The 11,716-nt window shown below is 54.5% G+C and overlaps 4 protein-coding genes across 4 annotated transcripts; 1 reads left to right on the plus strand and 3 right to left on the minus strand.

Moving 5' to 3' along the window:
- Positions 1 to 179: 179 nt before the first annotated feature.
- RCC_00970 (uncharacterized protein) lies at positions 180 to 4,274 on the minus strand (the record flags this gene model as incomplete). Its single annotated transcript, XM_023766192.1, has 1 exon — positions 180 to 4,274. The coding sequence occupies one exon, from the start codon at positions 4,272 to 4,274 to the stop codon at positions 180 to 182; it is 4,095 nt and encodes a 1,364-aa protein (XP_023621960.1).
- A 326-nt stretch (positions 4,275 to 4,600) lies between these two features.
- Positions 4,601 to 8,455, minus strand: RCC_12284 (uncharacterized protein; the record flags this gene model as incomplete). Its single annotated transcript, XM_023766193.1, has 1 exon — positions 4,601 to 8,455. The coding sequence occupies one exon, from the start codon at positions 8,453 to 8,455 to the stop codon at positions 4,601 to 4,603; it is 3,855 nt and encodes a 1,284-aa protein (XP_023621961.1).
- Positions 8,456 to 9,032: 577 nt separating this feature from the next.
- RCC_00971 (probable syntaxin-5) lies at positions 9,033 to 10,058 on the plus strand (the record flags this gene model as incomplete). The annotated part of the gene is made up of 1 exon (XM_023766194.1): positions 9,033 to 10,058. One exon carries the CDS (start codon positions 9,033 to 9,035, stop codon positions 10,056 to 10,058), a length of 1,026 nt encoding a protein of 341 aa, XP_023621962.1.
- A 473-nt stretch (positions 10,059 to 10,531) lies between these two features.
- RCC_12285 (uncharacterized protein) lies at positions 10,532 to 11,428 on the minus strand (the record flags this gene model as incomplete). The annotated part of the gene is made up of 1 exon (XM_023766195.1): positions 10,532 to 11,428. One exon carries the CDS (start codon positions 11,426 to 11,428, stop codon positions 10,532 to 10,534), a length of 897 nt encoding a protein of 298 aa, XP_023621963.1.
- Positions 11,429 to 11,716: the final 288 nt, after the last annotated feature.

The following is an 11,716-nucleotide window of genomic DNA, read 5'->3' on the forward strand; positions in this document are numbered from 1 at the left end:
GAGACACCGCAGTCCCTTACAGCGCTCTGCCTCAGAAAGTAGCGGCAAGAAAGATACCCCTGAGAAGTCAACTTCACAGGTACGTGCAGCACAGCATTCACAACATTTATCATTAGTATTCTATCATTGTACAGTTGTGTCCATCTGATCTTTCCAAACATATGCTCGTCCCATTAATTTCAATCCCACCCACTCCTGCCCAGACCAGGAGGCTGCCACTCCTGACCGGGATAACTCACGCCTCTCATAATCAAATCCTCCTCTCCCGCCGTCATATCGTCTCTCCTACCGCTATACCCCGAAGATCTTCTTCGTTGGTGACGCATTCGTGGATCGTGTTGCTGTCGTGGTCCCGAATTCTGGTACGCGTACTGTGGAGGGACTTGCTGTGAGGAAATGTGCTGGGAATAGTAACGATTTTGCGGCCGGGGTTGCTGCGGTTGATAGCTTTGCTGTTGCTGCTGTTGCTGCTGTTGTTGCTGTTGTGGATGCGAGTACTGGCTCTGCATTCGAGGAGCTTGATTGTACTGTTGCTGAGGCGGATCATAAGAGTACTGTGGGGCATGTGTGCCCCCTTCGTATGGAGAAGGCTGTGATGTAGCTCCTGAAATCTGACTGGGTGGGAAATATGGACCGTTGTATCCAGTTCGAGGCTGGCGTTGCGATTGCCGATGATATGGTGCACCTGAAGGCGGTCCAGGATACTGCATACCGTCCGGCGCCCTGTCCCACGAAGAAGCCCGAGAAGTTCGGGTGCTTCCTTCGCCAGGGGGAATGGTTACAGCCCACGGAGTCTGCTGGTCTGAGTACTCATTCGCGGGGGAACGAGCCGTCTCATAGCCAATAGAAGGAATTCTCTGCCTTTCGGCAGGAGTGGGACCCGCTATCGTCGATATAGAGTATGCGTCCGGACCGAATGAGCTCTGGGATGATGGCGACTGCTGCATTTGGCCAGCGACTTGCTGACCTGAAAAGCCCGAGAATTCAGAGGCGTAAGCACTTCCATACGAGTTCTGACGGTCGAACGAGAACCTGCGAACATGACCAGTTGTATGCGGTGCAGGTGTTCTCGAATCTTGTAAAATGTGAGGATCTGGCGGTGGACCGACTGGAGCCACAGGAGCATTAAAAGATGCCTCAACTGGGCGGAAAGCTTGAGGAAGCTGAGAAGATGGCCTGGGCCCCATCCTTCCCTGGCTGTGCAAGCGGCGAAACTCTGGCTGCGGATCTACGACTGGCAAAGTGGGTTCCTGGGCGGGTTGCTGCCTGTCGCTAGGCCCATACCACCCTTCTGGAGGCATCGGTGTTGTGTCATTCGCCTGTGCTGACCGTCCCTGAGATCCATTGGCCACAGCCGGACGCGCATTTGCCGCCGTCTCCTGATGTGCAGGAGCATCTCGTTTCCGCCTCGCCTCGAATTCATCATAACTTTGAACGTTTCCAGAGACGGTGTGACTGTTGCTTGGAAGATCATGTCTGGGACTGTCCGTCCGACGAACGTGCTCATTGCTCGATGGAGCCATCTTGGTCAGCTTGTTGGTCTTGGGAGAAACTTTGCGCGGAGGCTCGGAACGACTAAATATTGAGCCCAAGGCGGAGAAGCGTTTTTTCTTTGGCTCCAAATCTATGGCCGAAGTTGAAGCGCGCTGAGGTTTCTGCAGCTTCCGCTTAGCATTCTCTTCTCGTGCTTTGACACTTGTTTCGTCAGGGCCTGCTGCGCAGTCCGTGCCATTGTCGAGGTTTGCACCACTGGAAGCACGCTTTGAGGTCAAAACATCCCAAAGACCTGAGCGACGGCGATTCTGCTTGTCTTGTTCTCGAGGACGCGGCTGCATATTTACTATCACTTCATCCTCGGAGGCTTGGAGATCTTCCAGGCCATGTTGATCTGTGATTCTGCTGGGCGGTGGTGCAATTTTAAGAGCCGCAGGCTCTCTGTTCTGAGGTTTACCGAAGAAACCGGATCTCCTTTTCGGATTCGAGATACCGGTATCCGCAGTAATGCTGGGAGTCTCTGTTGCATCTTCTGAGAGACCAGTGGGTGGCTCAGGTGCGACCACACTGTTCCGGAACACTGGATGCTGTTGGAAGGGCCTTGTTCCAGGCGGCGGCCCACCCAAGGCGCTCAGATCGGCTGCTACCGGTGACCGCTCATCGGAACTTAGTGTGGTCGTCGGTTGCAAAGAGGCTGCCGTTTCAATTGGGCGCGGAGGAGCGGCCGTGTCGACCTGCTGGGTCGAAGAAGCCGCGTCAACTTGCTGCGATGAGGATGTCGTAATAGATTCCGAGATGGGAACGCCAGACTCATCTCTAGGGAGAGGCATGTAAGACATGGCACGATCAGTCATGCCGGGTCTCTGGGTTAACTGTTGCGAGGCAGATGACATGTCTCCAGGAGCAGCTTGCGTGGAGAGTGTACCTGCAGGATTCGGTAAAAGTGAAGCGGTTTGAGCAGGCATTGCTGACTTGTCCGTAGTACCCTGCAACATTGAAGCGGACTGATGAGCACCAAGGCTTGAGACGGAAGAATGCCTCGATGTGCCCGCATGTGTGCTAACGTGAGGGTCCTCGTCGAGAGCGCCCTCTTCCGCTGATACCTCGCTACGCGCGTCATCCCAGCCTCCGGGTCGGGACTTCTTCGCCGTGGGTAGATGCGCGGCTACCGAGACAATGTTGTTGGCCATGTGTCTTGCATTGACGCCGTTTGCATCGCTCTCAAGCTCAGAATCCTGCGCGCCACCTGCGAGAAGGTCAATCTGACTCTGCAGAAGAATCATGCTATCAGGCCGAGGAAGTCCTAGCCCCAGACTTAACCTCTTCTGCTCACTAGGCAGCATCYCCAGATCGCTGACTCTCCTCTGCTGTCGAGGTCGCATTCCAGTCACCTGTTCCGCCTCGCTGACTCCCTTTACTCCTGGTATCGTCGAACGCACAGGACTTCCTCTACCTGGCGCCGGACTGCCTCTAACATTTTGCGAAGCGACAGTGTCAATGTCCAGTCCCGCCCCTTCCCCAGTTAGAGAGTTAACCCTCGCAGCGCTACTTCGTCTCCGTCTTCTGGATCCGGGACTTGGAAATTCCGAGGAAGTAGGCACAGGACTAGGGAGAACTCCCAATCTCTCCAACATCAGTTCTCTAGTCTCCGGCGTCCGTGGCGGTATGACGGCGTCGGGAGAATTCCATGTCTCAGTTCGCGAAGGCATGGTAACCGGAGCGCTAATAGCCGATGAGTCCACGGCCACGTCGTCCAAGTCTCCCTTGCCATCTTTTTTGCCATCTTTCTTCATTGGAGTTGATACGGTGCTATCACCTTTTTCCACAACCAAACTCCCGGGACGGCTACCTTTGCCACTTCGGGATACGGTTCGTGTTTTGTCACGGAGCCAGTCGCCCCAGACCATACTCAAGGGACGACTTTTATGCTCCGAGCCTGGAGTTTGGGCATCGTCGCGACGCAATGGAGAGCTGCTGCGAAACGGAGATGCTGACTTTGATGAGGTGTGACGAGAGAAGCCGGGCCGGATAGCGGAGATCGGGGTTTCAAGTACAGGGTTTTGGGGTAAGGWCACGGCGCCTGTGACTGCGTAGGCTGAGGAGCGTCGTTCAGAAGACGTTTCCGCCRGAGAGGATACGGTGATGCTAGGGCCAACTGTTGGCTCAGGACTCGTGCTGTTCCGTTTGAGAGAAGATCTTGGGCCTATGTCTTCTTGAGCCTTCGATGAAGCTGGAAAGTCGCCCTTTGAGTCATCGCGAGGAGGCAGATCTTGATTGTCAGGCTCAGCAATTTCAACAGTCTTCTCTTTGACATCTTGAAGCAAAGAATCCGGAGCATGTAGCTCGCCGCCTGCCGTCCGCTGATGTGAGGGAGCGTCGTTGATTGCTTCCACGCCCAACAGCTTTTCATCAGTCGAATTCGCCTTCGGACTCGAAACACGCTTGTTAACGATGCTCACRGATGGTCCATCTGTAAGCGAAGATTCTTGCTGCGGCGTGATCATGACCACATCTTGAGACCCAGCAAGCTCGCTACTCGTCGTCCCAGGCTCAAGCTCCAAGCCACTCGTTGGCGGCAGAGCTGCAGCACTTGCAGACGCGCCTTCATCGTCCGTTGATGTCACCTGCTTGCCGACAGACGGCGGAGCAGCCCTTTCGGTCGCGCTTCCTCCCTTGAGGCCGCTAGGAGAGGAAACGGCTCTCGGCGACCCAACACCAGCACCACGTGAAAGAGGAGAGGGAGAAGATATAACCTGTGAACACTTACCGTGAGCTTTCATTCCTCAAAACAATAGAGAGCGTTCGTGATATGGTGGATGGACGTGGTAGAAGGTTGTGCTCTTTAAACTAAAAACAGTGAAGAGGAATCGTCGTCGTAGCACCCATATGGCGCTCTTCCAACACAAAGGATATCATCGCTTCGAGAATAAAACCATCAAAAGAAGAGCAAGCACTACTGTCCTCGCTTTCGCTCTGAAACATCCGATGCGTGTGCGTGTGTCTCTCAGGTCATCTGAACAGGAACTCTCAGCAATGTGCGCAGAGACCCACCATCAACTGCCTTCATTGCGTGTGTGGGAATAGGTTCGGGAGTCAAAAGAAGAAATCATACCTTATCGTTCCCACCACTCGGACTCCTCACATTACCTCCACTAGCGAACCTCGACTTCCCCTTCGCGAACAGTCCCTTTGCACCTGCCTGTGCCTTTCCGCCAAGCACGCCAGTCTTGGCCATAAAGGCTTTGCCCTTTTGCTGCATTTTATCTGTGTCAAATGCGGGAAGGCCCGTCGTACTGCTTGATGGACCTGCTGTGTTGGATGTCGTGGGCCGGATGACGCTGACTCCAGCTCCGGAGGTGGAGGCAGAGGGGTGCGTGCCGTCCTCGCTTACCGAGCCGATGGAGGTAGAGCGGAGCTGAGATTCGGAACCCCCGAACTTGTTGGTGAACTTGGCCAGGCTGGGAGACGCTTTATGACCCTTCAACATGCCAGTGCCCGTTGTCTGAAGAGGTGGGGCTTTCCATGCGCCCCCTGGTGTTGTTGCATTGGAGGCAAGCTCTGGGTGGAGAGCGAGCATGCCTCCCACCCAGTCTCCGAGCCCAGTGTTCATGTTGGCAAAGGTGTTGCGAGTTTCGTTGTAACTTTTGATTCGTTCGTCTCCAGTCTTGRGTGCAAGAATGTTGCGAAATGGAGGAATTGGCTTCCCGGGTGCGTGTCCTTTTGCTGGGGAGATCGGCGAGGTCGAGAGGCCGCCTTGACCAGGAATGATCGAAGCAGTACCTGGAGCTGCGGCCTGGGACGTATCGGAAGCATAGTAGCTCTGTCTGTTGAGATCCCTGTCGCTCTTTCGCTCGGAGATTGGGCTTGGGGGTAGGCTCTTCAGACTTTGACTTGGACTGCCAGGCTGTACATCCGTGTCCGGGAGCAAGGCATGCTCCTGTTTCTCACTCACCGGAGTGCCAAAGGTATGAGGTCTCAGAGTCTCCGCGGGCGGTGCACTCGTCACGGGTGTTTCCACAGTCGGACTGTCAAACTGATTAGGATTGACAACGTGCAAAGCCTTGCTCCTAGGCCGCTCGTAGGCCATTTCAGGCTTGATCTCCGGGCTGGGTTCAGCCTGTTCGCTCAATGGTGTGGGCTTTTCCCAGCTGAAGCGCGTCTGAAGCAAGGCCGGCTGTCTACTCTTAGCAGGAGGAAGTGCATCTTGTCCAGCGGCCACTCGTCGCTGGTTTTCAGAGGCATCCAGGGCGTCCTGAGTACGCTGCCGATCTTGGACAAGAGGGATTGGATCGAGACTGCGAACAATCTCCTTTCGGAGAAGATCGCTCTCTTGATCTCCCGCTCCAGGCTCCATGGACAAAGCCGTGGTCATGCCTGGTCTAGGCACCGGCAGACCACGTTCATGAGCAGCATTTCGTTCAGCAACAGGACTCTGCTCCCTCGACTTGACCCTTAAAGGCGCCACGGTGTTGTTAAAGTAGCCATCGCTTAGCGTCTCACCCAGATTTGGTGTGTTCTTTGCAGGCGGGGAGGGAGGCATGGTCGATGCCACCGATGGTGTCGCATCCGAGTCTGTTTCGTATCGGAAGAGAGTGGGAGGTTGCATACCTCGCGCTGGTCTCTCTACCGCGCGCTCATCCACGGGTGCAGCAGGCGCTGAAGCCCCAAAGTCACGAGTCTGATGGCTCGCGCCCACGCTGGCCATGAGAGCCGCGCCAAGCTCGGAGCCCGCGTTCTTGACCTGATCCAACGCGCTAGGTGACTTTGTGATGGGAACTTGTCTGGCCATAGGATCATTAGTGAGAGCTTCCTGCAGACGAACCTTCTTTGTGGTAGGCGTCAGTTCCTCTTCGTCGGCCTGCACAGCCCTGGCCTGTTGCGGAGTCAATTGAGAGGCACGTCCGGCGCCGGGTTCAGGAGTCGGCGCCGTGCTGATCCATCCACCAGGAAGATCCGGTTTGAAAGACTCCTCTCTTGATACGACCGGACGCTCAGACGAGAGATCGGCGTTTTCATACGCAGGAAACATCTCGCTCTCACTCTGCTCTGTACCCTGCCTGGCCAACTTCTTCTCCGTGTCGTCAAAGTTGCTCCAGCTGGACTTTGCACTAAGTGCTTTGGAACTGCTGCTRACACTAATAGCAGAGTTCCGCCTCGCGGCTTCATTCAAACCGTGGTACTTGTCCGCAATCTCTCGAACGCGGCCTTTGCTTGGACTTCCAGCTCGGCTTCCACTAGCACGTTCTCTCAATCCCCCGCCCGGAGTGATTGGCGACGGAAGCTGTTTCTCCACGTGGGTCTGGAGAAAGATTTTCTGTGAGTCTCTCTGCGCGTTGATTAAACMTGGCATTTCGTGGCCTTGTTCCGGTGACGCAGAATTGACAGTTTGCGCGATATCAGCCTCGCGCATGCTGTAATCCGTGTCGCTTCGACCACGTCCTGTAATGGGAATTGGTGCTGTGGTAGATGACGAGGAACCGAGATGGGAAGCGGTCGGCAGCTCTTCTCCTTGATCGTCGACATCGGGCGTCTCAGCATCCATCGGTACGGCAGACATGGGCGTACTAAGCCTTCGAGTCTCCACGCTTTCTAGACCTGGCGTCCGCGCGGGCGATGTACCTGTAGATGGGGGATCCAAACTCCTCCTATAACCAGGTTCAAAGCTCGCCCCACCAGCTCTGCCAGGAGAAGGCTTGCGAGATACACGGGTGTCGGAAGACTGTCCATGAAGTCCTCGACCACCGGTTGTAGATGTCTCTTCTGCAATGGATGGAAATTGTGGACCACGACTTATGATAGGGCTGATGCCCGATGTGGAGGTCGTATCGCTTCTGTGCACTTCATTGCTTCCCTGAGAGTTGTCGCGAGAAATGAGATTATCATTTCGATCGAAAGCAGTGTGGACCGCTGAACGGAAGCCTGCCGAAGGCTGATGTTGGAGACTGGCCGGCTGTCCTCCCGCGATGCTCTCAACGGATGTCCCGTGTTGCCTCTCTGCGAGTATCTCAGCGGCTGGGTCCTGGCCTGGTGGGGCTCTGGTAGTTGAAGTATGCTGATTCGAAACAGAAGAGGTGGTTGTCGAGCCCGACGCATTGATAACAGGTGAATTTGCAACCCTTGCAACGATAGCTTCTGGACTGTGCGGCGAAGCAGGAGATATTTCATTTCCAGCCGCAGAGCCTGACAAGAACCCGTCACCAAAGCCCGAGAACCGCGTGACATCAGGCAAACGAGGACTGGTGCTCGTTGGACGCAGGGATTTCGCGTGATGCTCTGCACCGTCCATAAACACTGTGTTCTCGCGGCTCTCTGCCACAGGCTCCAATCCCAGGCCAGCCCTATCTCGACCACTACCCACAGAATCCATGCTCGGCCGCGTACCATCCTCGCTCTGCCGCCGAATCTCGTCGGGAATGCGCTTGTAGATATCGCTCGGGCGTATAAAAGGCAAAGGCTTATCCGTTATGGGCGACGTAGCGCTGGGCATTGGAGGCGTGCCTTTACTACTCATGCTTTCCTTCCGACCCGGCCATCGCTCGCCCTGGGAAGGAAGAGACGAGGTGTGCWTGGACAGCGGCGCTGGCACCTGCTCGGGGTTTGTGAAGTCTCGCGGTGCATTTCTGCCAGGAGCATGTTGCTGTCCATCGTCAGCGCGAGCAGGGAAAGAGCTCGCGGCGACGCCTGCGGGTTGGGTGTTTGAACTGAAAGCGCGGGTCTCGTCTCCTTGATCAAAGCTGTTCTTCCGCGCAGGACCTGCTGAGGCATATGGATCTCGAGGCGCGTGCGATGCGGGTATTGATGCTGGAGGCGGAGGAGGAACGTCCTCCTCATAGCCACCATAGTCATCGWATCCTCCCCATTCATCTCCGCCGTAGTCTACCGCCGGCGCTTTGGTCCATTTCTGTGTCTTGTTCCTGCCCGGGACTGTCTTGAAGCTGATCGGCGTGATGTCGCGAGACATCGTGAGTGTGATTATGGAGGCCGTGTCATTTCAGAAGAACGTGTGCTGAGCTTCCAAAAAGACAGGAATGCCGACGTGCGTGCTGCGGTCAGAAGCAGGTTTCCGCGCGTCGGAGGCTGGGTCGGGTCGTGTCGTGATCACTGTCGCTATTCCCAGTCCAYTCCGTCCCGCAGTCGATTAATGAATTAGTTAATAGAAGCGTCTTCCGCACCAGTCAAAGGAGGTGGAGCGATCTGGCCGGGCAGTGTTGTGGGTTGATGATGGAAGAGGTGACGATTCGCCCGCTGGCAATGATCCTTGCCGCGTGGAGGGCGATCAATGTGGAACTCCTTTGTCACCTCGACCTCTTTTCCGCGCAACGACTTAGTTTTAGCAGTCGCATTCATCATTCACGCTCACATCGACACGCCTATTCAGAATCTTCCACCAAACCAGGTAAACGACGAAATCATCGCGACTTGCCGCACTACATCATTCCGGTCCTCCAGGGAGCCATCGCGAATTAATCGCTTTCAACCTCCGACCGACCCGCCACTTGGCCACAACCACCACCCGATCCCCTACGAGCATGCTCATCATGTCCTCCATATCCTCCATACAAGACCGTACTCCCGAATTCCGCTCCATCCTCACACAAGCTCAGAAATCGCTCGCCCGGCAACGCAAAGGCCCGCAACAACAACCTCTCCTTCCGCAACAACAGCAGCCTCTAACCCGCAAACAACAGAGCGAATTCGCCCGTAATGCCGCACAAATCGGACGAGGAATCTCCTCTACCATGGGAAAACTGCAACGACTTGGCGAATTAGCCCGACGTAAAACGCTGTTCGACGACCGACCCGTGGAGATCTCGGAATTGACATTCGTCATAAAGCAGGATCTCGCGGGATTGAACATGGCGATTGGGCAGTTACAATCTCTACAAAGACAGAGTAAGAATGGAGAGCAGCAAGAGGGCGAGCACGCGAAGAACGTGGTGGTCCTGTTGCAAGGAAGATTGGCAGACGTGGGGGTCAATTTCAAAGAGGTGCTGGAAGTCCGGACGAAGAACATTCAGGCTAGTCGGACCAGACAGGAAGGGTTTGTGAGTTCGGTGGGAGCGCAACGGCAGGATGGAGGACAGGGGCTGTTGGATGTGGGAAGAACGGATAGTCCCCTATATCAGACTCCACCGAGTCGAGGGAGGAGTCCAAAACCGGTGAACTCCGCTGCACAACAGGACGTTCTTTCCCTGGATCCGAGCAGCTCAAATCCTCTTTACGGAGGCGGAGGAGCACAAAGTCAACAGCAATTACAACTCATGGAAGAGGGTGCGCAAAGCAACAGCTATATCAACGAGCGTGGACAGGCAATCGCAGCGATTGAATCCACAATTTCAGAACTGGGCGGGATCTTTGGACAGCTTGCGCAGATGGTTAGTGAACAAGCGGAACAGATTCAGAGAATCGATGCGAATACCGATGATGTGGTGGATAATGTCGAAGGTGCCCAGCGGGAATTGATGAAGTACTGGGGACGGATACAAGGCAACCGGTGGTTGGTCGCCAAGATGTTTGGTGTGTTGATGATTTTCTTCTTGCTTTGGGTGCTCATCGCAGGATAGACAGGGGACAGAGGCTATTGGATGCCTGGACTAGCCAAGACTTCGGCTTTTGGTTCTTAAAGTTGTACATTTATGTCTGCTACTACTACCTACTTGCTGTAATTTTGAAGCACGCGCCTGGAGCGTGTTACTCTTTCTTCYAATTTGGCGATCATCGGCACACGTCTCTCGTATCTGGATGCCACGCCCGTAGTTCTCTAGTTTGAACCCAGGTGGCGYGAGCGAGCGACTCTGTCATCTCGCAGAGATCACCGAATCAGTTGAGAGGCCTCTCAGCCGACAAGTGGCATCGTCTGACTTCGGCCAGTTCTGGAGCTCCAACCTGTATGTTCGCAGGTTGCGAGGCAGGCGCTGAGACTCAACCTGCTTCCACGGGATGCTCGGTCGAGGTATGAAATACTCCTGGCGACATGGACGAACTTCGTCTCTCATTGTACTGAATACGGCCAGCCGCATATATGCTTGTCAGTCCATCAGAAAGACATGAAAGACTGCCTGTACTCCCGTCCCAACTTCTTTTCTGGCACGAAATAAGTGTCCGGCAACTTGATTACCTTCATCAAGCCCAAGTAATCACTGACGTCCATCGTCATCGCCTTTATGATCGCTGAAGGGATTTTTTCCATCTTGTCCCGCCCTAGCGCCTGGCATTGATCCAGCAGTTCATCTTCCAATACGTCCTGCAGCAACTTCGCGGAACCTTCATCCAACCACGTCTCTTCATCCGTCGTTTTGACGTCTTCAATGATGCCCATGAGCATACTCTTCCTCACTCCTCCCCGTGATCTGGTTACGAGACGTTGAGAAAGCTGTTCGAAATACTCTACCGGTAATCTGAGAATCCCGGAAGAAGATAATGTCGAATCGTAGTATATCGTCGGCATACCAGCAGGAATACTCGCAAGAACAGAGCAGTATTGCTCGCTGTTCCCACAGTGCAATAACAGCTCTCCTTTGTGGTCGTCGGTGCATGGTCTCCCGGGCGTCTTCACAGATTTGAATCCCAAGCTCTTGGAGAGTTTGTATGCATCATACACCCGAAAATCCGCGTGTAAAGGTGCGAGATCAATGATGAATATTCTGATATCGAAGCATCCTTGATTTGCTAAAGTTTCGGCTCTTTGGAGCGCTCTGTCCCAGATCCACAGGACCGATACGAACGGGGTGGCGGATTCATCTTCGAGGAGGTGTTTGGTCGCAAATTCTAGAGTTGCTGGCCCCCAGATTATACTGCGAAGGGTTGGTCCATTGTAAATCGGTGCAGAGACGCTGGGAGGTCGGCCTTTGCTTTCGACGCGAAATGCGACTGGGTATTTGAGGAGGGCGGTGTTGGGATCAAGTTTACAATCTTGGAGTATGTGTTGGTCCATGGTTTGTTTTTCTATTCCTCTTGGAGGAGATCGACTGTGCTTGAGTCGCGGACAAGAGAGAATCAAGAAACGGGTTGATAGAGGGGAATCGAAATGCAAAAGGCGATCAATAGTAGCTTTCGTGGTGGGAGGTCCATGACTCGCAGGCAATGCGTGGTGAAGTCATTGGACTGCGGTTAGCTCTTAACATCACCTTAATATTCGAGGTCAATTGGCCGGATGGACGAGCCGATTATAACTTGCCGTGGTTTGCTATCGCGCAGGGTTTCCGTTCCATCACATTTTGAT

This window comes from Ramularia collo-cygni (assembly GCF_900074925.1).
Source record: "Ramularia collo-cygni strain URUG2 genome assembly, contig: RCC_scaffold01, whole genome shotgun sequence".
Taxonomy (NCBI): Eukaryota; Fungi; Ascomycota; class Dothideomycetes; order Mycosphaerellales; family Mycosphaerellaceae; genus Ramularia; species Ramularia collo-cygni.